A 24,175-nucleotide genomic window follows, 5' to 3' on the forward strand; every position below is an offset into this window, starting at 1 on the left:
TTACTTCTATATGACATATATGATATTTCGGTAAGTCTTGTATAGAAAGCTCATACTATAACTTTTTACTTGGGCACTACCATAAAAAAGAGAACATTTAATTATAATTATTGAAGTAAAGTAAAATGAATGGTTTAGATTTTGAATTTAATTATAAATTATATATTTATCTTTTCTTTTTAATCAAAATTCACATGAGATTTGTAATTAAATACAAAATTTGAGAAGTTAATTTAAATATTCTTTTTTTGTCAAAATGATTAAGAGTACTTACCTGACACCAAACATATATGCACTAAAATTAGTGCAATGGATAATTGGATATTGTTCGAATTTTCTAGGAAAATGTAGGTAGGAAAAAAATGGCACTGCCGCATTAATGTTTTTAAAAAATTAATAACAGGCTGGATTTCAGTTCTATTTCAATAGTTCTCAATAAGTGTTTATAGAAGAAGAAAATGAAAAAATTAATCAAATTTCTTTTATAAATTAAATGAATCTCAACTTTTGAAAGAGTTAAATGAAAGAAATTTTTACGAAATTTAATGTATATAAGTTCATTTCAAAATTCATTTAATTTATTTGAAAAAAATTCCCTCATAAAAAAGTTTATTGGAGACTAAACATGGGTATGTGTAATTGTGCATTTCCTTCACATATCAGTATCCGTAGTACATATTTACTGACGCGTAAACATTTGATAGATATGTGTCCTTCTGTTAACTACCCAACTTCATTTTGTTAGTTATAAAAATCAAATATATATAATTATATATCTCGGATAAATGGATAATATGACAATGAGACAGATTATAGTTTGTTTAAGCTTATTTTTTAAAATAAAATAAGTAGTTTTATAATTTTTTTGATGTATTTGTCTAACGTGTTTTTATTTAAAATAAACAATATTTAAAAAAAAAGTAAATTCTATATGTTTTTTTTTATTTAAATTCTCTTTTTTAAGTGTAAACACAATAGCTAAAGTGGATTATTCAATTATTTATTTGACCCTTTCTTATTCTCTAATGAACATATGGCATTTGCCGGACAGAGTGCAAGACAACTCTGTTTTGCACTTTGCTGCAGAACAAGAGGCGCATGCATCAGGAGAAGGAGATCGAATGACTTTGTATCTCATCCTTCTTGTCTGGACAAAGCACAAGACTCAGACAGAGGTAGCTACGTACCAACATAACTCCTGAAAAAAGAAAACTTATTCGTCACCTTTCAAATCTTATCCATTTTTCTTTTAACAAAAAGAATTAATAATTGTAAACAACCTTCAATTCAAGTTTTATTCCATGCCCTCTACCACCATCCCGGACTTTTAGCAAAAGGCTTTGGTGCAAATGTAGGTTTAAATGAGGGACTTGTACGGAACATGCATGCTTGCTTAGTAATAGTGTTGGGAAAATATAGATACATACATAATTACATTCTTGCCCATTTTTCATGAACCTATATATGTATGTACTCTCTTCCACCCTCTGGCCATCATAACTTGCTTCCTTGTTCGGTGGTAGCTCTCACTGGCCATGGGGGTTGGATAATGTTTTTTTTTTTAATGATTTTTCTTCATCAAGATTTATTGAATACAACATACTCCAGTTAGGGTTTCATGGATTGCCAGCTGCAAGATTTTAAGAGAAATCATAACTCCAAATTTAATATACGTTTCTTCTATGTTTGACTAATGTACACAAACGGTCCCCTCTAATAAATTGCTTGATTGGTCCCTTCCCCATTGGACTGCTACACGCCTTCCACGGAATATACCAATGGGAAAAATAATTGAAGCAATTTTTTAATAAAATTGTTTGGTGTCAATATTAATAACTTAGCTTATTTAGACTTCACGAAATGTATCTTTCTTTACTCTTTTAAATAACTATTCTTTACTACGTATAAATGATTATTAGTTGTGAAGAGAGATTGTTTTCTCTTCGTTTTTGTTCAAATAAATTTTCTACGTGATCCATACTTAAACCAAAAACGATTCAACTACCTGGTAACTTTGATCGTAAAGATCGTGGTTATGTCGCTACAAATATTTTTGAAAAATTACAAGATGTTCATCTCTTATTAAAAGCTGAAATATTTTTTAATTAATCAAATTCTCGTTTCAAGTTGTTTATTCTGACATCACATTCCATTTTCTCTTGAAGTTTTTGAAATGGAAGATTCGTGTGACACTATGGAGAAACTTGGCTAGCCAAACACCATGAAATGTGATCCACACAGTGTGCCATCTCATTGTATTTTAGATTTTTATTATATATTATTATATTTTAATAACAACACAGTCAGTCGTTCAGCCCGAGATAGGTAAACACACACTCCCAAATTATTATATTAGTTTCTATATGATGGAGGAAATCAAATAAAAAATACAAAAGAAAAACTAAAAGAATTTGCAACCACATAAAAGTCCATAAATAACACATCTACTTTGGCTCTTAAAAAGATCACACAGTGATCAAGGATTCAGAGAAACCATATACTAGTATATGTTCAATTCAAGGTGTCCTAGGGAAAGCCTTTTAATTTATTAAAAAATTTAGTACATACTAAAACTTGTTGTGATTAATGCCATCATCCAAAGAAAAGAAAGCTTAGATTTCATTGCTCAAATTTCTATTAATTTATCTCCAGTTAACATTCTTCAAAACCACCAGGAGAACCTACTCTTCTTAATCTATTCAAGCATCAATTGCAAACAACTGTGCATATATATTATTCTAAAGTTTGCCCTGTGGCTCCATATTGGCAAGAAATCACACGTAGTACTGAGTTTATTTTTGGGTTGGAGTAAGTAAACGTTAGGCACAGCAATTACTACGATAGTCGACAAGTTCTATGACCACTGAAAACATGGCCATACACGATAGCACTGTTCTTCTTTTGTTCATTTATTTCTTTTATTGAACAGCTAGCTATGCTACATGAATGCTTTCTATATATTTACATTATAATACTCACTCTCATTCTATTAACAAAAAATGGACATGTCGCACAGCCATATCTCTCACCTTATGCTAGGTGGCATGTGATCCAATTAAATAAAATTTGCCCAGAATGAAGTGTCATTGATGTCGACAAATTCACTAAATTAACAAATACTGTATGTTGATTTAACCCAACTAGCTAGGTTAGAGAAGTGAAAGTAACATTATTTAACACAAACTTTCCATTAGGAGGACTTATGAAGTCATGTAGGTTATTTAATGAATTCACACATAATATAATTTCGTGACTTTTCATAAATTTCAGGTAAAAAATATATTGGATGCTGTGTTGTTAGATTTTTTTTATTAGATTGTATCTAGAATAAATAATATGTGACAAAGTATACAGATTTATTTATTTTTTTATCGTCTAATCACATATTAAGAATGATTTCTAATTAGTTGAGAGTAAAAATACTCTTACTATTAATATTCAAGTGTTTATTTACTTGTAAAGATAAAAAAAGACTTATAAGAAGGAATTATTTTAATGTGATAATTAATATTCAAGTGTTTATTTACTTTGTTTACGTGCATGTTTGTTTTTTTATTTAAAAATAACTTTCTGAAAATTTCTTAATAAAATTTTAAACACAATATACTAAAAGTGAAGTTAAATAGTAAAATTGGAGTACTTATTTATTTTTATTTGACATTATGTATCAAAGTTCTTTATTTATTAATTTCTTCCACGAGAAGATCACGTGCTATATGCATGGTTGGGTTAGGTATAGGAAGGTCCATAAACAAGAGTACCATACCAAATCCGGAAATTCCTTTCTCATATAAGAATATTTTAAACATGGTTCACAACGGCAAATTTTATTGTTAAGATTATTTTTTAAATTTTTTTCTTATGGTTTATCTCAATTTTAACTTTAATTTAGATACTTTTAAAATTTTAACTTTTAGTCTTAGATTTTTTTTATTAAAAAAATTAATCCTTATAACTTTTTGATTCAATTTTTTTTTCATTTAATTAAATTTAGTCTCTATAATTAATTAAATATTTCTCTTAATGATTACTTAAAAATAACATTGTTGATGATCGAGACCAGCACTATAGAAAAAAAATACAAAAAATAAACTTAAAACTTTAAAATATAAAATTAAAATTAAAACCAAGTTTAATTATATATTTGGTAATATATTTAATCTTTATATTTACGAACTAGGAATGTTCAGTCAAATAATATCAACGTACATATACAAAGAAATGACGGAGATAGAAAGTAAAAACTACCATATATAACTAATTTCATTTATTTACCATCAAGCACATGTTAAATTCGCGTGAGATTATTTTAATTTAATAAAAAAAAATTTACTGCCTATCATGGACAAAAAATTAATTTAATTTATTTCGTCAATATTGACAACCCTAGCTCACGTTTTAGGTAATAAATTTATTAACCAGAGAGATGGGACCAAATCATTTATTTCCTCAAAGCGTTTGCGTCATTATTTTAGGTAATAAATTTATCTCCGTAAGAAGAAGGATGGGACCAATCTTCTAGAAAATAGAAGGATGGGACCAAAATAGATATATTATACGAATGAATTAAATAATTCATACAGTATATTTTTTTAAAACAAATTTTAACATCATATTATTTATCTTATTTTATACTTTTTTTTCTTTTTAGTTATTTCTCGTATATATTTTTTTATATGATTTTCATTATATGTAAAATTATTTTGAATAAATGGCAATTACACTGTATGAATAGATTAATCTCTGATTCAATAAATTAAAAAATTCTTGTAATTAATTTCTGACTGACTGAGAACAAAAAAACACAACATTAGTTATAAGTTTGATTTTTAATTCAATGCTATCAAATAAATTATTAAGTGATTTAGAAATAAATGATTTCTAGAATTTGAATTGCATAAGCAAGATTTTCATGCTGAACTGTTTATAAATGAAAAAAAAAAATAACAATTACAAGATGACACCAAAAGTGGTTAATTAATTCTTTAACTAAAATTAATCATCATCACTAATTTATAAATATTTCAGATAAATGTCCCATTGACAAAAAAAATCATCACATCACATATAATAAAATGTTATTATTTTCTTATAAATTAAAAAACTTAACATGTATTTTACTATCATTTATTTACCATTGAATACATGTTATATAAAAATAGTTAAATAATATATATTTAATAATTTTAAAATATCTAATACTTTTTTAATAATGATACATAAATACCTTTATGTATTTTAAACACCTTATCAATATCTTTTATTTTTTTAATTTATCTCTTTTATTTATACTTATATTTTTAAGCATTAAATAACATATTATGTGTTTATATATCAAACCTTTTTTTATTATATTTTCCAGAAGGAGAGGATCCATTTCTTACACTTTTGCAGCTTTGTCTATCGGATATCCACGTTTCATTGTAGTTATTTCCCGACAAATCTGTCACAGGTATACATTTTTCTGCAGTGATTCAGTGAATGTTGGGTCTAGGAAAAAGTTGCGGAAAAACAATAAGAATGAAATTGCATATTACTAGTATTATATGTGGGAAGTAGCTGATGAATATAGTAGTATATGCAATAATATTTAAAAAATGAAATGTAATATAAATGATTTGAAAACATAAGAGAAAGAGACGTGAAGTTCATGCAAGAGGCGAGAAGACAAAATTGAGAAGTGAACTTTACAGTATAGATCAGAAAGAGGCGCCATAAATTGAAACCTTTGTGTCCACTAGTTGTCTAAAGTAATATATATGATATATCCTCTCGTTTTCTTCAATTTCTTTTCCATTTGATTTTTCTTGGTTAGGAGCCTCTGCCTCGTCTCTATCAAGCATATATGCATAACAATTCCCTTTGCCCAAATTTTGGGTGTGAAAACAAAAGTTTATCAATGTCAACGGAGATGTCGGTCTTTGAACTGATTGAACCAGAAACTGCTAACGAGCAATAGTATACACATCACCTAGCTCTAGCTAGCTCTCCAGTGTAACTGTTACACTATTTCGTTTTTTTTTTTTAATTAAAGTGTGTAATTTTTTCAATTAATTACTGAAATGATGGATAGATTTAAAAAAAAACAAAAATGAGTAAGTGATCTTTTAAAAGACGATTTCATATGTATTAAAATCTACTGAAATAGTGTTTCAAAACACAATTTCACGGTAACTTTTATTACATATCCTCACCCTATTGGCATATTGAATTTTTACTGAAGAAATAATATAAGCCAAATATATTTTTTAATACATTTTTGTATAATTAAGCCAAATCTCAAATGTCATCTCCATTCCAGAGTGGACTCAAACAGTCCCACACACACATAAGCCCTAACCTCTTAGTAGTTTTAAAATGAACTTGTCTGTTGTAACTTTTCTAACACCCTATTGTTTTTACTTACATTGATCGACTGATATGATGACATCATAAATATATAATATATTCAATCAAACAAGTTCTACCAACAATATATCATTAAAAAAAAGTAGGTAAAAATGAAAGTTACAATAGTAGGTTTGATGTATGTCCCCAGAATCAAACCACATTTATGATTCTGACACCCATGCTGGCAAAAGAAACCAGGTTATGTATATCCTATCCAATAATCGTAACAAATAGGTTTTTATAAGTTGATTTTGTGGTGGAAAAGTGGCAGCGGCGGCCCTATTAAGTAGCAACCCTGATTAAAAAAAGGTAACATAGGAACAGACTCTACCATGCAAAAACAACCCTTTTGTCAGGAAATTCAACCTATGTTATGTACTTCGACCAACCATTACTTAGTTAGTTGCGAGTAATGTTACTAGTTTCAAACGTCCACGTCGATGCTCCCACTACCTTTATATATTTGCTACAGTGAGGATGCAGCTAGCCCCATGCAAATTAAACTTTTCATTCATGAATAGTAGCCGTAGCTACTCATCACTGTCAAGGCCATCACCCACTCCAATCTAGTGAGTAACACAACAACACTTACTTCTGTGTGACCCAAAATTCTTTTAAGACAGAAAAAAAAGTGTCAATGGGGAGAGCTCCTTGTTGTGAGAAGGTGGGGTTGAAGAAAGGAAGATGGACAGCTGAAGAGGATAAGATCTTGACCGATTACATCCAAGAAAATGGGGAGGGATCATGGAGTTCCTTGCCCAAGAATGCAGGTGTGTATTTACATATCCATAATTCCATGTACATATATATGTGTATATAAGACATATACTTACACATAACATGGTGTTATATATGTTATGATTTTTATGTTGTGTTTGTGTTGATTATTGGTAACATCTCTGAAACTTTGGTCTGTAAGTGATCTATATATAGCTTACCTCATTTAGTGGGATAAAACTTTTTTTTGTTATTGTTGTTAGTATTGATTGGTTAATTGATTTGAACTATGTATTTATCAAGGTTTGTTAAGATGTGGAAAAAGTTGTAGACTGAGATGGATCAACTACTTGAGATCAGACGTGAAGAGAGGCAACATCACTCCTCAAGAAGAAGAGATCATTGTCAAGTTGCATGCTGTTCTTGGTAACAGGTGCACCTCTTCCCTCGTGAAACAAACTGTCCTTTTGATTAATCTTTGTGAATATTTTTTCCAATTAAGTTATTAACTGTTGCTGTTCAAAACATATGGAATTGTTGAACTCCACTTATTCAATTAATCGATACTCAGTTAAACATGGAATTCCAATGAGCTGTTTAGTGATTGATCATAACAGTAGAGAGGACCAGAAATATTTCTATATATATTATATTCCCCAGTGGTACGTGTAAGAAATATTCAACTCGTAAACCTAGTTAACATTCTGAAACTATTCACAAAATGATAATGAATCCTTTGAGGCTGGGAATGGCACCCCACAGAAGGAATTTGCTGCAAAAGAACAGCAACGATTCTTGGAACTGTTTCACCTCCAAGACCATATAATTATAAAACAAAAAATTTGTCTTTCTCCGACATTAAAATCTGCTATAATTAATTAAGGAACCAAGCATAAATTAATTATTATGAGTTTAAGCTATCTACATCCCACTTCCATTTACCCGCTATCAAATCCAACTTTTATTAATTAGAAGGATGGAGACGATCACGATCAAAATCTAGAGTCACTTAGTAACTGACGCTCACCCTAATACTGTGTCGTGAATAATCAATTTTAAAAGCTTAATTTGTTCATTTTTTTTTAAAAGCTAAGAGATCAAGATTTATTAAAAAAATAAAAACTCAAGCACAAGAAATACCGAAGTGACTTAATTTGTTCATTACAAGCTCCTACAACCCTTCTTTCTCAATTCTCACCAACCATTTGAAATATCGACAATGCAAACTACGCATGTTGTTTAATTTGTTTTTATCATCCTGAAGATGAATAAGCATTAATGGGTAATTTGCATTTATTCTTGAACATTCCAAGGGTGGGGAATATAAAGATGCCCTTTTCTCGTTTTCATTTATTCTTTCCTACTTTTTTTCTGAATTGAGTTTAGTAACACATGATTAGATACAAAGGAATTTATATTTTGAATGATCTTTTGTGTTAATCTAATTTTGAAATTGTTTGGTTGTAGGTGGTCTGTAATAGCAGGACATTTACCAGGTCGCACGGACAATGAAATAAAGAACTATTGGAATTCCCATTTGAGGAGAAAGATTTACTGCTTCATGAAGTCCTTAAATGAGTCCCTCCCTCCCATTGACATGGCTGCTGTAAACGTAGCTGCTAAATCCAAGAGAAGAACCGGTGGTCGAGGTACAAAAACTCAACCAGCCACGCAAGAGGACAAGAAAGTGGCTCATAACACAAGCGAAGTGCCTCAAGTTCAACCAATGCTCAAAAGAAGTGCAACTTCACAAAGTTTCAACGATGAGGAGAGCCTAACAGATTATGGTTTGGATGCTTATTGTGAGATGGGGGACAACACATATGACACAACTGCTTCATGCCCCAGCATAGATGAAGTTGAGGCCTTGGGACCTTATCAATGGTTAGATGATGAAATCATGAAACTTACTCGCATGTTTGAAAATGGGGTGCTCGTAAACCCAGGCGGGGTTTTAACCAATAATGAAGAGTGGCTTATTAGAAATAACTTTGGACTAATGGGAGAGGGCTCATCAAATGCAGAAAGTGGAGAGTGGAACACTAGCTGTTCGTCAGTGAATTCTGTCTATGACTATCATCATTATCAGTGGCCTGATATGCAATTAGAAGGTAGTGTTCAATCCTATAATCCTTGGGATCTTTGTGAAGAAAACCAGAACGTGGCTAATTGCTTTTGGGGTACTGGCCATAATGAAGGAAATGGCTTTTACCAGTGATCCATTGCATGCGGTGAATTGGGGGAAATGATTTGCATATATATAGTAGTGTAATAAAAGTTTATGATCAGAAGATAAAAACCTATTAGTTTCTGCATGTTGCCATGCAAAAAGATCATAAAAATTGCTAAAACTTGTTTTGTATGCCTGTAGAGTATGGTAAAATTCATCTTGGTATGTTTCTAAAATGTTGTGAAAATTGTTTGTTCAAAAGAGTGTAAGATGCACCAACGAACAGTGTATTATTTGAGTTTATAATTAGTTCAAATTTTCTGAATAATTAGTTTTTGACAAAATATGATATTAACTCTTATCCAACTTTTTTTTAAACAAAAGAAGGTCCGAAAGTTTAAAGTGGCTTGTCATAGTTAATTTCGATTTATTTTTTTCACTTCAATTTTACCAAATCAGGTTACCAGCATGAACTTTAATTTTTACCGTTAATTTTAATTTTTGATACATTCAAAATTAATAGAATGTAAGTTGCAAAAGATGAGCAATTGGGTCATGATAGCAAAACTAAACCTTATAGCTACTTTCTAATCAATTTGAATTATATTTTTACGCCTGTCTTTTTTGTTTTTAATGGACACCTGTCTTATACTCCTTTTATTATTTTTTTCCTTCTAATTATATATCACTTTCAAACATTTTTTCCCCTCTTTTTTATCTCTTCCCTCTTAAGGACACTCACGATTCAAGGTGCGTGTGTGCATGTGGAAAACTAAATTTTAGATTTGATTTTCCCTCACTAAATTTTGCAAAAATTGATGAATGCAATAGGTGTAATGATGAATTTTCTTTGTGATACAATGGAGTTTCTTGATTTGGTTTCTACACCCACAAAACAATCAAGATTATGAGTAACGATAAAAAAAATTCTATGCATACAAGGTTAAAAAAAAGAGGTAATTTATATTGTTTTTATATATAAAGTATCTCGTGAATTTTGGTAAAGAGAAACAACTCTTTATAAATCATTATATGTTTTTTTCCCACGAGAAACGTTTCATGATTATAAATTATCTTATATTTTCACAAGATGATAGAACTGTTTAAAGAGACACATCATTTCATAAAAAAAGATACAATCTTTAATATACATCTTTTAATGAATATACGCGTATACTTTCCTGAAAGAAAAAAAAACATTTACATTTAAATACACACTTTCATGAAAAGACATCACCTTTCATTAATTTAAAAATCTCTCATATTTAAAAATATTCTTATATTTATTGTTTTCTAAAATTATTCTCAAGCAAAACTTACATTTAATATATTTTTGTGTATCATTAATTCAAACCTATAAAAGGAAGTAAATATACATTTTTTTGTGCATGCTAGCTCTAGGAGTGTCTCTCAAACAAAGTCCAAGACTAATCTCCTTCAAGACTTGGAAATTACTAAATAGTTATAGCATCTTTCAATATAATTTTTTTTTCATTTACACTTCTAAGGAATCAAATTCTTGTCAAGGTTTTTACGCACTTTTCAATTGTGTCAAATTTTATTGATAAAATAGGTATCATTCATTCGGTTTTTCTATCCTTGACTCTTAGAGCCATGATTACGAATTCAATAAATGGAAGATTTTTATTGATATTAAACATGATAGAAGTATATTTATAACAATGATATATTTTTCAATATTTTTTTTACATTAAAGGATATGTTAAAAATTTGTATTTAATGTTACCTTAAATTTTTAAGAAAGAACATTTTTTCTTTTTCTTTTAAATGGATGAATGAGAACAGAAAATATTAAGACTAAAGCACCATTATGGTTTGTTGTAGTTGATGAATAATCATATCTCTTAAGGATGATGAAGTGTTCAATTTTGACGTTTTTGTATGCAAAATATTTATTGGAAGAAATTATATTTTAAATAAATCTTAATACCTGAGATATTAATATGTTATTAGTAAGAGCCAAAGGAAATCCTAGGTTCAAAAAAAGGGGGAGGGGGTTAAGGAAAGCAAGACATTTGTCTCTAGTCTCTCAGGTCTCAGCAACGAAATCATCAACCACAATAAAATATTTGGTCAACTTATTTATAGAGATGCCATGTGGAGGGGCTGGCACACACAGTAATTATAATTCAGTGGGAAACCTAAAAATCAAATTTCACACAGCCAGAAAATCACAATCATTGATTGAGGTGTGTCATAATTGCAGGATTTCAGCAACGAAGTCATCGACCAAAGAATTAAATATTTGGTCTTCAACCAGTGCACCAAGTTGAAAAGTATCAACCTCAAAATCTAGCCATCGCCCATATTCGATGCTCATGTCCCTATCTACGAGTTCATCCACCATTGAATCCCCCATATCCCTCCAACTTGAAATTTCCTTGTACACTTTCCTTGCCAACCATTCATTTCTTCTCACCATTGCAACCCCTTTGGCCCACATTTTGTACCCCCCACCAACATAACGCCTGCATCTTAAGTCCAAACACTCACTCACACAATCAAATATTATTTTCCTTCTCATCCTACACTCACCACCATCACTCTCAAACCTTCTTCCTCTTCGACTTTCCAACTGGTTGAACAGATGAGGGTTCACAATGTCACGTGCTCTACCAAGAGAAAAGTCCATGTACATCAACTCCACATTACACAATATATCATTCACATAATCTAACTCCCTTGTACTTGCTTGTTTCTTTAGCACGGTCGAACTTGATGCTGAATCAAACAATTCTGTATCAGCCTCTGCATGATGGTACTTCCATGAGGAATTCAAGCCACTTCCTGAGCCCACAACTTGCTTCCTGAAAGTAGATATAGTAAAGATTAGCATTCCAGTCCTGACTTGACTCATGAAATAACTCATCTTAAAAGGAATAATGTTATTGTCTATATTCAAGCAGAAACATAAAAGCCACTTTTACCTTCTGTTTTGATCTTCTGAACTAGCAGCATTTGTGCTGAATGGAGATTCACAGCTTTGAGTAGAGAAGGAAGGGTCAAGAACAGACATTGAACTTGGCTGTCTGGGACTGAATAACTCTGCTTCCATAGGATTGATCTTACACTCCTCCATCTTATCAACCTGTAAAATATGTTGAGTTAGTTAACCATTCAATGGTACAACAATCATAAGGATTATTATGCCTCCAATCACATTAGGGTGATTCTACAATATGACGCAATTGATACTTTCAATGGTATTTTGCTACAACTTGTAGTTCTAACCATATTTTATTTTGACACCCCAAATTCAGTTTCACATTAACTTCATAAAAAATAGCCATTTACGATTTGAGTTAAACAATGATTATGATATGCTACGGAACAACGAATATGTTTATTTTTCAAATGATTTATATTGTCAAGTATACCCATTCCAAATTTCCTATAACCTTTTTTCTTCTTGGGAAATGGGGAATTAATTTATCTCATCCAAATTTAACCAGTATAAGGCAGGCCTAAATTTTCATTGTGTGGAAACTTAACTGGGGTCCTGATATTGTCCATACTCCATACATGCCTTGAAGAGGATAATAACAATTAACAACAAAAGCTAAAATATTCTCACATACCCAGAGTCTGTGCTTGGATGATATTTCTGGAAGACAAGTGAAGGAAATGTCACATTCATGGCTACTGAATAACTTATCTGACTTATCTGAACACATCATGTCTTGGTTTTTCTTCTGTTGCAACTGTTGAAAGAGGTTAACTGAATTAAGGGTGGGAACCAGATCTTTAGATTTTGGTACAGTACTGGAAGGTGACCTTGCTTTGACGGAGTCATCACAAGAATTCTCAACTCCGTATGTTAATTCCCTCAGCTTCTGATCCAAAAGGATAGCTAAGGAATCACCACCAATAGCATTGTATCCTACTGGAAACCTTGTAATATCAGTTTCATTGTCAAGCAACACTCTTCTAATATGCTGATCCAAGGAAAGGCTATTAGTCTTCAGGCCAGTTTGTCCAGATGTCTCAAAACCAGAATTGCATCTTGTCAATGGCGTGGTAAATGTGAAGGAAACTACATCCATGTCTTTACTTTTGACTTCTTCAGCCCCATCATGTTGTTTATTACTAACTAGATTAGACTGAACAGGCTTCTGAGTTTTGTCAATAAACAAATTATCAACAACCCTATCATTCCAGTCCCTGTCTGTGGACCTCTTCTTCCTTGGGAAATTGTTGGTACGGGTATACAAAACTTCCTTTTCACTATCTGTCACATTCATGGATGATTTTTTGGGCCCAACTTTAGATTTTGCAATGGATTTACTACTAGAGCTTCTATGATGTCCACAAGAGGAATCCCCAGTCACAACTTTTCTACTGTTCGAATTGGAAACCAATGGCTTTGATGGTAGTTTGTCTTTATCCGTAGAACAATTCTGTTTCAGATTATTCTGCCTGAGAACACCAGAAGCATCTTGGCCAGAGGATTTCTTATGCAATTTTTTTTTAACATTAGCCTTCAGAGGCTGCTGGGGGGTTTTAATGTCACATTGTTCTTTCTGCTCCACCAAACTTTTTCCCCTACTAAGGCTCAAGCCTTCCCTTCTTTGAACATTCACTTTTGCTTGGATTGCAAGTGAAATAGACTTCCCTTTATTTTTCAAAGAAGAATCTTCTTCTGCTTGAGAAGATGATCTGACTTGTGTATCCACAGATCCATTCCAACTTATGTTGAAAGATTGTCCCTTTAGATACTTGGCATCATTAGACTCAGCCGACCTTTGAGAAGGTTCCAAAAGCCTGCTAGTTCTATGAGAAGTTTCTCTTTTTTCTTTTAGATCTCTAACTCTAGAAGTCAGCGAAGATGACCCAATTAGAGGTCCTTTTTGTGAGGCTTCCAGTTTTTCTTTAAGATCTCTAACCCTCAATGATACAGTTGATGATGCTACCAGAGGTGTTTTATCCTTTGTAGTAGCTTGGGGGCCAGGTTCAATAATTCTTGCAGCAGCCTCCATTATATAAGTAGCATTATTTGCTGGAACAAAGCCAGGGCTCTTAATTGGGGACAAAAGTTTATGGTGTGTTAGAGGAATAGATTTAGCTGATTTGGGAGGCATTACTTCTGTTTGAAACTTTTCAATCGGCCTGCTACGGGTCTGTTGAGGCTTTGCCTCCATGAATTTCCAAGAAGATCCCTCAGCTTTTTCAATCAGCTTTCCAGAATACAGGATCTGATGGTCATGCAGATGATTAAATTCTGTTCTCCAGTACTGCACATCTTGAAGAGATTGGCTGTCAAAGTATGGGGTAGAACAAGGATCTGGAAAACTGGAAGAGGGCAATGAATCTAACCCCATAAGCCTGCCAATCACACCAGGGGCCCTTGTTCCACAAGATTCATCATCTATAACAGATGAAGCACAAATATGATCACTACTTTCTCTAATACATTTCCCTACTCCAATTTCATCATCATCCACCTGAAAGAATTAAAAAAGTAGTAACTGATAAAGTTTCATTACAAAATATATAAAATAAAAATTGGGAGCACAACTGATAGTGATATACCAGATAGGGCAGCATCATTGCCATGTTGCCATCAACTTTTCTTCTCTGTTTCGAGGACTCTGCAAATGATGAAGATAAAAAAAGACCAAAAGCAAAACAATAAATGAATAGATCAATACAACTTTATTCAAGTACTACAATTGACAATAGAGACAATCATCACATTCTAAATAAGCAGAACCTCTGAACATGTACCTGGCAAATCTGACTTGGCTGCAAATAATTTCTTACGAGATTTTGAGGTCCAGTCAAACAAGTAGAAGAAACCACCAACGTATCTGCCTTCATTTTTTGCTCCTTCTTTCTCAACTCTCATTTTCTAAGCAGAATTTAGTAAACCTTCATGATATATTGATGAAAGAAAAAGAAAGGGAAATGCTGTTAGTCGAGCAAGAAATACAATCTATAATCCATCCAAAGTTAAAGCTGTGTTTCGAGATGGATGGAATGCGATGGGATGAATAAAATTACCATACCATTGTTGTGATATCTTTAGTCAAGATGGAATGGAGGAAAGTTTTTATTCCATTGTTTGACAGGCAAATGAAATAATATAAAAAGCGGTATTGAATAGAATAGATTCCATTCCATTCCATCCTATAAATTAAATAATCCAAACAGTGATAACTTCAAAATTTGAGTTAAATTGATAGTCAATTTTGGTTAATAATGATTGCAATTTCTTTACTTTGCTATTGTTTTTTAATGAAATAATAAAAAAATTAACATCTTGCAATTTTTTATTAGCAGAAGTCAAAAGAAAAAGTTTTCAAGTGTTTTAGAAGAAAATTAATGCAAAAACTAGAAGAAAAAGTCTTGGATAAAAGTTGGAAGAATTAGACAGTTCGCTATCCAACCTTAGCGCTCACCCGCGCTTAGCGAGCCACAATTTAGCGAGAAGAAGGCCAAAGGCGCACTTAACGCGAAGTCAATGTGAAAAGTAAGCTACCTTAAACCCATAAAAGGAGTAGGAAACATAAGTGAAAGACACATCCACTCTCATATCTCTATTGAAGATATCCAAAGAGTCCATCCCTCAAGGGAAACCCTCCTTCTTTAGTCATCCCTTCCTTTCTTTCTTTTAGTCATCCAACCCCTTTCTATTTCTATTGCTTCTTTTGCTTTTCTGCTCTTCATCTTTATTGAATGGGCTGATAATCTATGCATTAGTTTTATGGGTTATAGTAGGAAATGGTAATTTCTAAAAAACTAGGAAAAGACATCTAAATAATTCATTGCTAGGAATAGAGTGAGTTTGTTTTGCCTCTGCATACATCTCCATGTTTCATGTGATTTACTATTCATCCTTTAGAAAGGGATTTGGAAGAGAGAATAAATAAATTAGACTCTTCATCACGAGAGATCAGAGTTGAGTGTCTTAGTAGATGTGAGTGAAAATTGAAAAAACATTAGCATTGCATCAAGGATAGTTAGGCATGCTAGACCTCAACATATTTAAATATCGTCCGCATTTAATCTTATTAATTTTATCGCTCTTGTCTTTCTAATTTCAAATTCTTTTTTTGTTCTTATCTCTATTGTAATTCCTTATCTCTTTCTTGTAAATTGGGTATACATCAATTTAAGTATGTGAATTCGACACTCGGACTTCTGATTACTACTTGAGACAATTTAGTGCAAACATACAAACTACTCCTATTTCATTCCATCACTTTCCATAAATCCAAACATAAAATGACTGAAAAGGAAAGCATGTCTCAATCCTCAACAACAACATACCAGGAACAGATGAACTAATCAATTATTTAATGATGCAATCTAAACCAACTAAATCTCTAAGTTTGTTTTGGAGGTAGGCAACCGGACACGAGTTGACCAAATCTCTTTGCTCATGTTACTAGAGTCAAAACCATGACTTTTCACTACCCAGACAATAGAATCTCACATGGTTCCGGACATTACTCAATTTATGAACTTAAAGGTAACCAATATCCGTATATCTTCCAATCCCGATTCAACTGATCAAGTAGAAAAATCTAAAGATCCTTTACTGAATTTGAGCTAAAATCAAGTATAAACATATGATCCTTAATTAAAACGAAAGATAGTTTAATATTGGTGAGAAAACAAAAGTTTTTGCTGATCTTAGATATCTGAGTAAAACCCACACCTTTCCAATGATCCATAATGGAGAAGAGGAAACAGAGGCATGTACAAGATATGCTTATATACTTCTCTTACCCATTCCGATTATAAATTCTATCCCATCTATGAAATGATCAACACGCAGTAGCCAAATAAAAAGGAAAAAAGAATCTCATAAGCCAGCAGAAAAAAAAAGAGACAAGAACCCATTAAAGAAAACGAAGAAAAGAACCAAACTTTACAGAGGCATTCGAATAAGAGAGCATACATTAAAACGGCGAGATGCATGAACAAAGTATTGAGGTCTGTAGCAATCACCGCCAGAACACACAGGTTTTGAGTGAGACAAAAAAAACACTGAAGTTGTTGTTGATAGAAAATGCATTAAATTTGAGGTGAACTGAAGAACCAGTGAGAAGGTGCAGTTCAACGTTCAAGCAGTAAATAGAAACAGAAATTAAATGCCTTTTATGTCCAGAGAAATGTTTGTTTGAAAAAAAGAGACCTTTTTGGCATAATTGCTTGTGAGAAAATGAGCACAGTTTATAACGTCTATGAGATTTCAAATTCCAGACAGAATTTTTTACGTGCCCGTTATTGACTGCCACGTGTACAACATATTTTTGTATTACACACAAAAAAACATCTTTGTACTATTGTTCGTCTAATCGTCTTCAAATTAGGTCACTGATCATTTTTTAAATAATAATAGTTTGAAGACTTAGAGTGAAATAGTAAATTAAAAAAAATGAGATATACAGTGAGATGAAGAAGAATATTATGTTTAAAAATCGAATTTAATTTTTGTAATGTAATAAAATTTATTAACTTGGATTCTTTTTCTAACATACTTTATTCAGTATTTGTCTATTTGACATGTGTAAAAGTTAGTACTTTTTCATGAATAATACAATTTTAATGAGTTATATATCCTTACACGTGTGCATAATCCAATAATTGTTGAAAAATAATAAAATTCACAAACATTATACGGATAGTTAATTTAAATTATAAATAAAAAATAAATTAAATTAATTATTAATGGAAAATATATGATAAATACAATTCTATTTGATAAGAATATGTTAAGTATATAAAATTTTAAAATTAAATAAAAAATTATTTAAACTAAGTACATTATTAAACAATTTCTTATAGTTAAAAATCATTAAAATTTATTATAACCCAGATCCAACTAAATTTTTTTAATACCTATTAAATGTTTGAAACAAGTATTATTATTTTTTTTTTGTAGTTTTGAACCCTCAGAAAATAAACTGTTAAAAAATTTAATAAATCAACGCCACTTCATTATTCATTATTTTATGGATGGTAGAATAAGTTTAGGTTCCTTCCCAAACATAAATAATCAAAATAATATTTTTAAAATATAAATGATCAATATAAAAAAATGCAAAAACATAATTGATAAGATGATATTTTAGTCTAAAATTTAAAAACAAAATACTTATATATATACTTATCAGACATGACGCACGAAGCCTAAAGCATAGTGATTTAGAAACTAACTTTAGGTTGCATTTAAGGTGATTTTCAATTAAAATTTTCAAAATTTTAAAAACTGAAATAATATGTGAAGTTAATCACATAAGACTGTTATGAAAGGATCCGGAGTGAGCTAGAATACAAAATAATAAAAAAGATTTAAGTTTTTAAGGATTTTGAAGGCTAAGCCTAAATTGGATCATGATAGAATTGGACTAAAAAGGTCCAAATTTAATTTGTGTTCAGAGTTTAGTTCAATCTTAATTTGCATTTTAAATTAATACAAAGGCATTATATTAAATTTTATTAATAATAATAATTTAAATATTAACAATTTATACTTGTACCTTATTTATATATATATATATATATATATATATATATATATATATATATATAGTGTGTGTGTGTGTGTGGATCTTTATTTACTCTTTTTTTCAATTAGTTTTATTGATTCTTCACATGTTCTCTAGTAGTTAATTGAGTTTTTGACATGTTTGACTAGATGCATGGTTCGTTTTAGGAAATTGACGAGGTCTAGTTTTAATTTGCCCTAGCGATAGCTTTCCTTTTGGGTCTAGAGACCGTGTTTTGTTTGTTTTGCGTAAATTCCATTGAAAGAAGGAGAAAGAGAGGTATATGGACAAGATCCTTCATTTGTTTGGTATAATAAGTTTGAAAAGGAGTTCAAATGATACCAAATCTGTGTATCCAGCATATATTGTTTCCTTTCCTTGTGGTCAAACTCAGAGTGCAGGAAGATTTATGTGATCGCATCAAAATTTAGTATGCGATTCATATGAGTTTTGAAAGATAATGAACTTATTTGAAAATTATTTATTGGCTATTCGTAGCGATTGTAATTTGTTAAGTTTTTCATATTAGTTTCTAAATATCAATTTTTAAAATAAAAATTAAAAAAAATAATTTTGGTTTATAATTTTCAGTTATAAAAAATACCTTAATAACACTAATAATTTATCAATGATGATAACAATGATAATACTGTAAATAATAAGAGAATAACGAGAGATAGAAACAATAATAAGTAACGATTACAATATATCTAAAAATAGTAAAAATAATAATGATAATAATAATATTAAAAATAGTGATATACAAATAATAGTGGTAAATAAGTAGAGGATGAGAGTGATAAATGATAATCACCATATATATAGTATATATGAGAATTAAAAAACTGAAAAATATAAAGCTAAACAATAAAACAATATAACCCATAAAAATAAAAATAAAAAAAGACACACTATAAAACAATAAAATTTATATGTAACTGATAGCCGTTATCTGTCTGTCACTGTTTATCTTTTTTGTTTTTTTATTTGTCACCGAACCGAAACCATTGGGAACAACGAATTGTTAGATATCTTTCTTTGTTTAAATTGTAGAAATCAAAGATAAATTAAGAAGATTTACGAAGAGAAACTTCCTGTATCGTTTTCCTTTCATCACATGTTATTTCTTTCTGGTATTGTTATTTTCTTCCAGCGTTGAGTAAATTCCCAGCAACAACAATAAAGTGGTTGATTCGGAGCTTGAAACATGGTATCCCCTGCATCTGTATAGTTGTGCAAGGACACGCTAGGTGTTAGGTGCAAAGCCAGCCTCATTTGATGGGTCACTTATACGTAGTCCCTGTGAGCTTTTTTTGACACATAAAAAGTAAAAGAAATTATTAGGTGATCTTGAATTATCTGTTATTGGTCATTGCTTCGGGATATCACCTATCAAGTAGTCCATTATGGACAATAATTATCTGCCATTAGATTGATGTGTTTGCATTTTAATGTGATTCTAGATTATTTAACTTAAACTCAAACACAAACTAATTAAAACAGTAGGAGACTAAAGGGGTGAGAGTTCAGCTCTCTAGTGTATTCTAATCTAATATTATAGGAATAAATTTTCATATTTTTCTCCAAAATTTTGAAAACGCTTCATGATTTGATTTAGAAAAAAGGTATTATCGTCAAAAACAGACGAACGTGTTTTCTATCAAATTCCGTTTTAACATAATGATACTTGTATCTGTTAAAAGAAAGAATATATTATATATAACCATCGGTGCTTATATACTCACTTATATTTCAAAAATAATGTGTACACACATACATAGTCTCTCTCTGTGTATCTACCTAGCTATAAGATACATGCACGCTGTGTCATTTTCTTGTACTTAAATTTGTTTTCTGATATAAAAACAAAATCCCAAACTCAAAAATTCCTAATGTGATAATCCCCGTATATCCCAAATAAGAACAGAGAAAATTTTACATCACTGAATGAACAAGAATTTCACGAGACAATTGCCGGTCTAAAATTTATGCATCTTCCATTTTGGTATCAAAGACATGGCACTAGACCAAAAAAGAAATACTTATGTAAAGCTTGTGCCATCTTATTTACGTTAAGGACCCAAAATACTGTGTTTACAAAGAGTTATATATAATTGGAATTATGATTAGGTTACATTCCAAATATTTGTGGAACTCTAATTAATCTCAAGCCTCACGCGATTATCTCTCACCAAACACTATAATATATATCTCATTTAAGTGTTGCAAAATTAAAGAGATTCGTTTCATCCGATGATTATCCTCTTACATGCACCTAGCTAGAAGTAGCTAGGCTTCTCAAAACTGAGTCTAATAATGCAATTTTTCAATGAAGTAAATTAACTTGCTTCAAAGAAAGTCGTTGACATATAAAAAAGAATAGGTACTCATCACAACTATAGTTACATATAATTCTGGTTAAAAGAGATTTTCAAGCGCACCGATCGACAATAAAACCTTATATGTTTCAAATGAAATATTGCTATCATAATTGTCATTTGTTTGTAATTATAAAATTATGTTTGACGCAAAATTAATTTTAGCAACAAATCAAAACTTTTATTTTTGTACTTATTTTAGTTTTATTTATTGAATTTACATTGAAATACAGATAATGACATTTTCAACTAAAAACAAAACATGCATTAATTGTTCAACTTTACTTCTCCCAACATCTAATGAATCTCTTCCATCTTTTGGTTCTACTTTCTTAAGTAATAACATTAGAGGAGTGTACTCGATCAGTGTACTGTAACCTGATCTCAGATATATGTTGGTACAAGTATATATTAAAATCCACAACCATGACAGTTAAGCATTTAAGCTATAATAAACCTCATCAAATTAAACAAGGAAATTTAAAAACTTTGGCACATCACAGAAACAAAATAAGAACCTATTAAAAGAAATCTAACTACACCCTGACTACTGACACATTATAGAAACATAATGCCCCCTCCCTCACAATCACGTCCAAACTCTGATCAGTAGCAGCCTTTTTTTCTAAAAGAGCTAGTGATTCACAACAAGGAGAAATAAAACAACTTAACTATAACGTACGATATAAATTATATTGGCTACTAGAATGACCCTTCTTTAGTTAAGAAAATACACTTATTTATATTACTTCAACATCTTTACAGATTTTTTGTGGGTCTATATGTGTGTGTGTGTGTAAATCAAAGTAATTAAGGAAGATATTCCTTGAACAAAGAAAGGTACTAAAGTGAAAGGGCAGCACAAGCCTCAAGAGAACTTAGGGTAAATATATAGTTACCTCTTAATTAATTAAGGTCCATATATCTATGTACCCAAGACCTAAAAGAAGATGGGTTAATTATCTGATATGCACAAAGGGGGTTCAGTTCTTCAAGTTCTCTGAGGAGCAAGCTAATCTGAGGTTGAGATCCACATCGTTGCCACCAGCTGGTACTTGCAGGAGCAGTGTCCCAAGATGTGATGACCCTGCAGCAGCTGCACTATGAAATTGAAACAAAGCTGCAGCACTAGTTGTTGCACTAGCATCACTAACACTAGGTGAAGCATTTGATGCTTGGTTGAACCTATGATGATGGTACTGATCATGTTGTTGAAGACGGAGAAGATATTTGAACTGGGCTAGCTTAGCACGTTCTCTCCTGTGCGCATTTTGGTGGCCTCCTAGTGCTTGAGAATTGGCAAATTGGCGACGACAGTAGCGGCACTTGAATTTCTTGCCACCTCCATCGTCGACACATGGTGTGTCCTCACTAATACTGATGGAACCCGAACCCTTCAAGGGGAAACCAAATAGCTTCATCTTTAACTTTGAGAGATGAAAGGGGGTATATATGGATCTCATATGCTTGTTTTGTTTCATTCATAAATCATAATACATTACTAACTATATATATGATATATGAAGATTCCCATATATACGACACATATATTTATATGTATCGTGTCTATATATGAGATGGTCTCCAGTTTAGGCCCCCACTACATTAGGTGAAATCGAATTCATGCCCCCACTTTTTTGTCCTTTTCTTTTTCAATAATAAAGAAGTTACTATTATCATTTAAAAGAGAATGAAACCTTTATTTCAACTGGAAAATAAGAGAGAGAATATCCCAACAGATTTTTTTTTCTTTCTATCCTATTTATCAGTAGTTGAGTAATTAGTATGTATGAAGTAAAGAGATTTAGCTTGGTTACTTGAGTAGTATTGTGAATTTTTAGTATTTATTTTTTATTTTTATAGTTTAATAAAATATGTATGGAGTATTACTTATTGATAGTAATATAAAAAAAATTACATTAGCTTTTAGTTATAAATTAATATGTACGATAAATTTATTAGTTTTTATAATACACACTTTATATATTAATATCAACAATATTTTTTGACAAATTGTAATATTTTTTTGAAATTAAACTTAGTATTTAGCATTACTATGAGTTAAATAAGATTTATAAATTAACAAACTTTCCATGCGAACCGGGCAACAAAATTAAGGTATCAAATTAACATTTTTAATCAAAATTTGGTATAACTTTACACACAAAAATTGAATTTAATAATCGATTAACTTAAAATAATCTTGTAGTAACTCGTCTATACATTCAAGATATACATCACAACATGCATATCGTGTACGTTAAGGTGTAAAAGCAGGAAAAAGAATACTAGTCACTAGAAGTAGTTCCTTCCCAAAGAACAGAAGACGTAAGCATTAATAATAATAGTAATAATAATAATAAAACCACACTCCTTGAACTTTGGAAGAAAATATAGATAGGAAAAAGAAAGGAAAAGGAATAAATAAGGTAAATGATGTATACAAGCTAGTTAATTGTTAACGGTTTGACAAATGTATTAAATCTTTAAGTAATAAAGACTCGAAGTCCGAGTGCCGATTTCTAGAAGAACTTTATTTTGTATTTGTGTTGAATAATTTTCAATTTATGAAAGAAAAGATGAGATAAGGTAAAAGAAAGATGAGTTTTAAAAAAATAACAACTAAAATATTAGATATTAACAAGAGACAAAAAATATAAAAGGGAATTCAATAAGATGAGAATGTATTATTTTTTATTTTTCTTTATCAATCAGGTAAATTTATCCTACCCACATTTATTAAATTACTAGTCCCTGATGTCTCACGATGATAAGTCTATTTTACCTATGTATCTCTAAAATGTCTTTGCAAAGATTCAATAAATAAAATACATGAAGTTCTAATTTTAGATGTTTGTTTTAATGCATGTGCATAATATAATCACTCTATGTCTAGTAATGATTTTGTTAAGATATCCCTTCATTTTAGTTCTATTAGAGATTATCTTCTGTTGAGCAACTAATTCCTAAAATTTATGCATGCAAAACCTTTCTTGTATTCC

General features: G+C 30.8%; 3 protein-coding genes across 3 annotated transcripts; 1 reads left to right on the forward strand and 2 right to left on the reverse strand.

Annotated features, from left to right (window-relative positions):
* Positions 1-6,881: 6,881 nt before the first annotated feature.
* Positions 6,882-9,621, forward strand: LOC100795019 (transcription factor MYB111). Its single transcript, XM_003528576.5, has 3 exons — positions 6,882-7,160; positions 7,411-7,540; positions 8,575-9,621. The coding sequence occupies exons 1-3, from the start codon at positions 7,028-7,030 to the stop codon at positions 9,323-9,325; spliced, it is 1,014 nt and encodes a 337-aa protein (XP_003528624.1). The 5' UTR covers positions 6,882-7,027; the 3' UTR covers positions 9,326-9,621.
* Positions 9,622-11,339: 1,718 nt separating this feature from the next.
* On the reverse strand, positions 11,340-17,428 carry LOC102660038 (uncharacterized). The gene is made up of 6 exons (XM_006583948.4): positions 17,202-17,428; positions 15,023-15,166; positions 14,828-14,886; positions 12,877-14,739; positions 12,226-12,386; positions 11,340-12,105 (listed from the first exon to the last, which is right to left on the reverse strand). The coding sequence occupies exons 2-6, from the start codon at positions 15,141-15,143 to the stop codon at positions 11,493-11,495; spliced, it is 2,817 nt and encodes a 938-aa protein (XP_006584011.1). The 5' UTR covers positions 15,144-15,166; positions 17,202-17,428; the 3' UTR covers positions 11,340-11,492.
* A 4,728-nt stretch (positions 17,429-22,156) lies between these two features.
* Positions 22,157-22,594, reverse strand: LOC102670392 (zinc finger protein 6). The gene has a single exon (XM_006584377.1). It carries the CDS (start codon positions 22,592-22,594, stop codon positions 22,157-22,159), a length of 438 nt encoding a protein of 145 aa, XP_006584440.1.
* Positions 22,595-24,175: the final 1,581 nt, after the last annotated feature.

The sequence above is a fragment of the Glycine max genome, chromosome 7 (genome assembly GCF_000004515.6).
Source record: "Glycine max cultivar Williams 82 chromosome 7, Glycine_max_v4.0, whole genome shotgun sequence".
NCBI classification, from domain to species: Eukaryota; Viridiplantae; Streptophyta; class Magnoliopsida; order Fabales; family Fabaceae; genus Glycine; species Glycine max.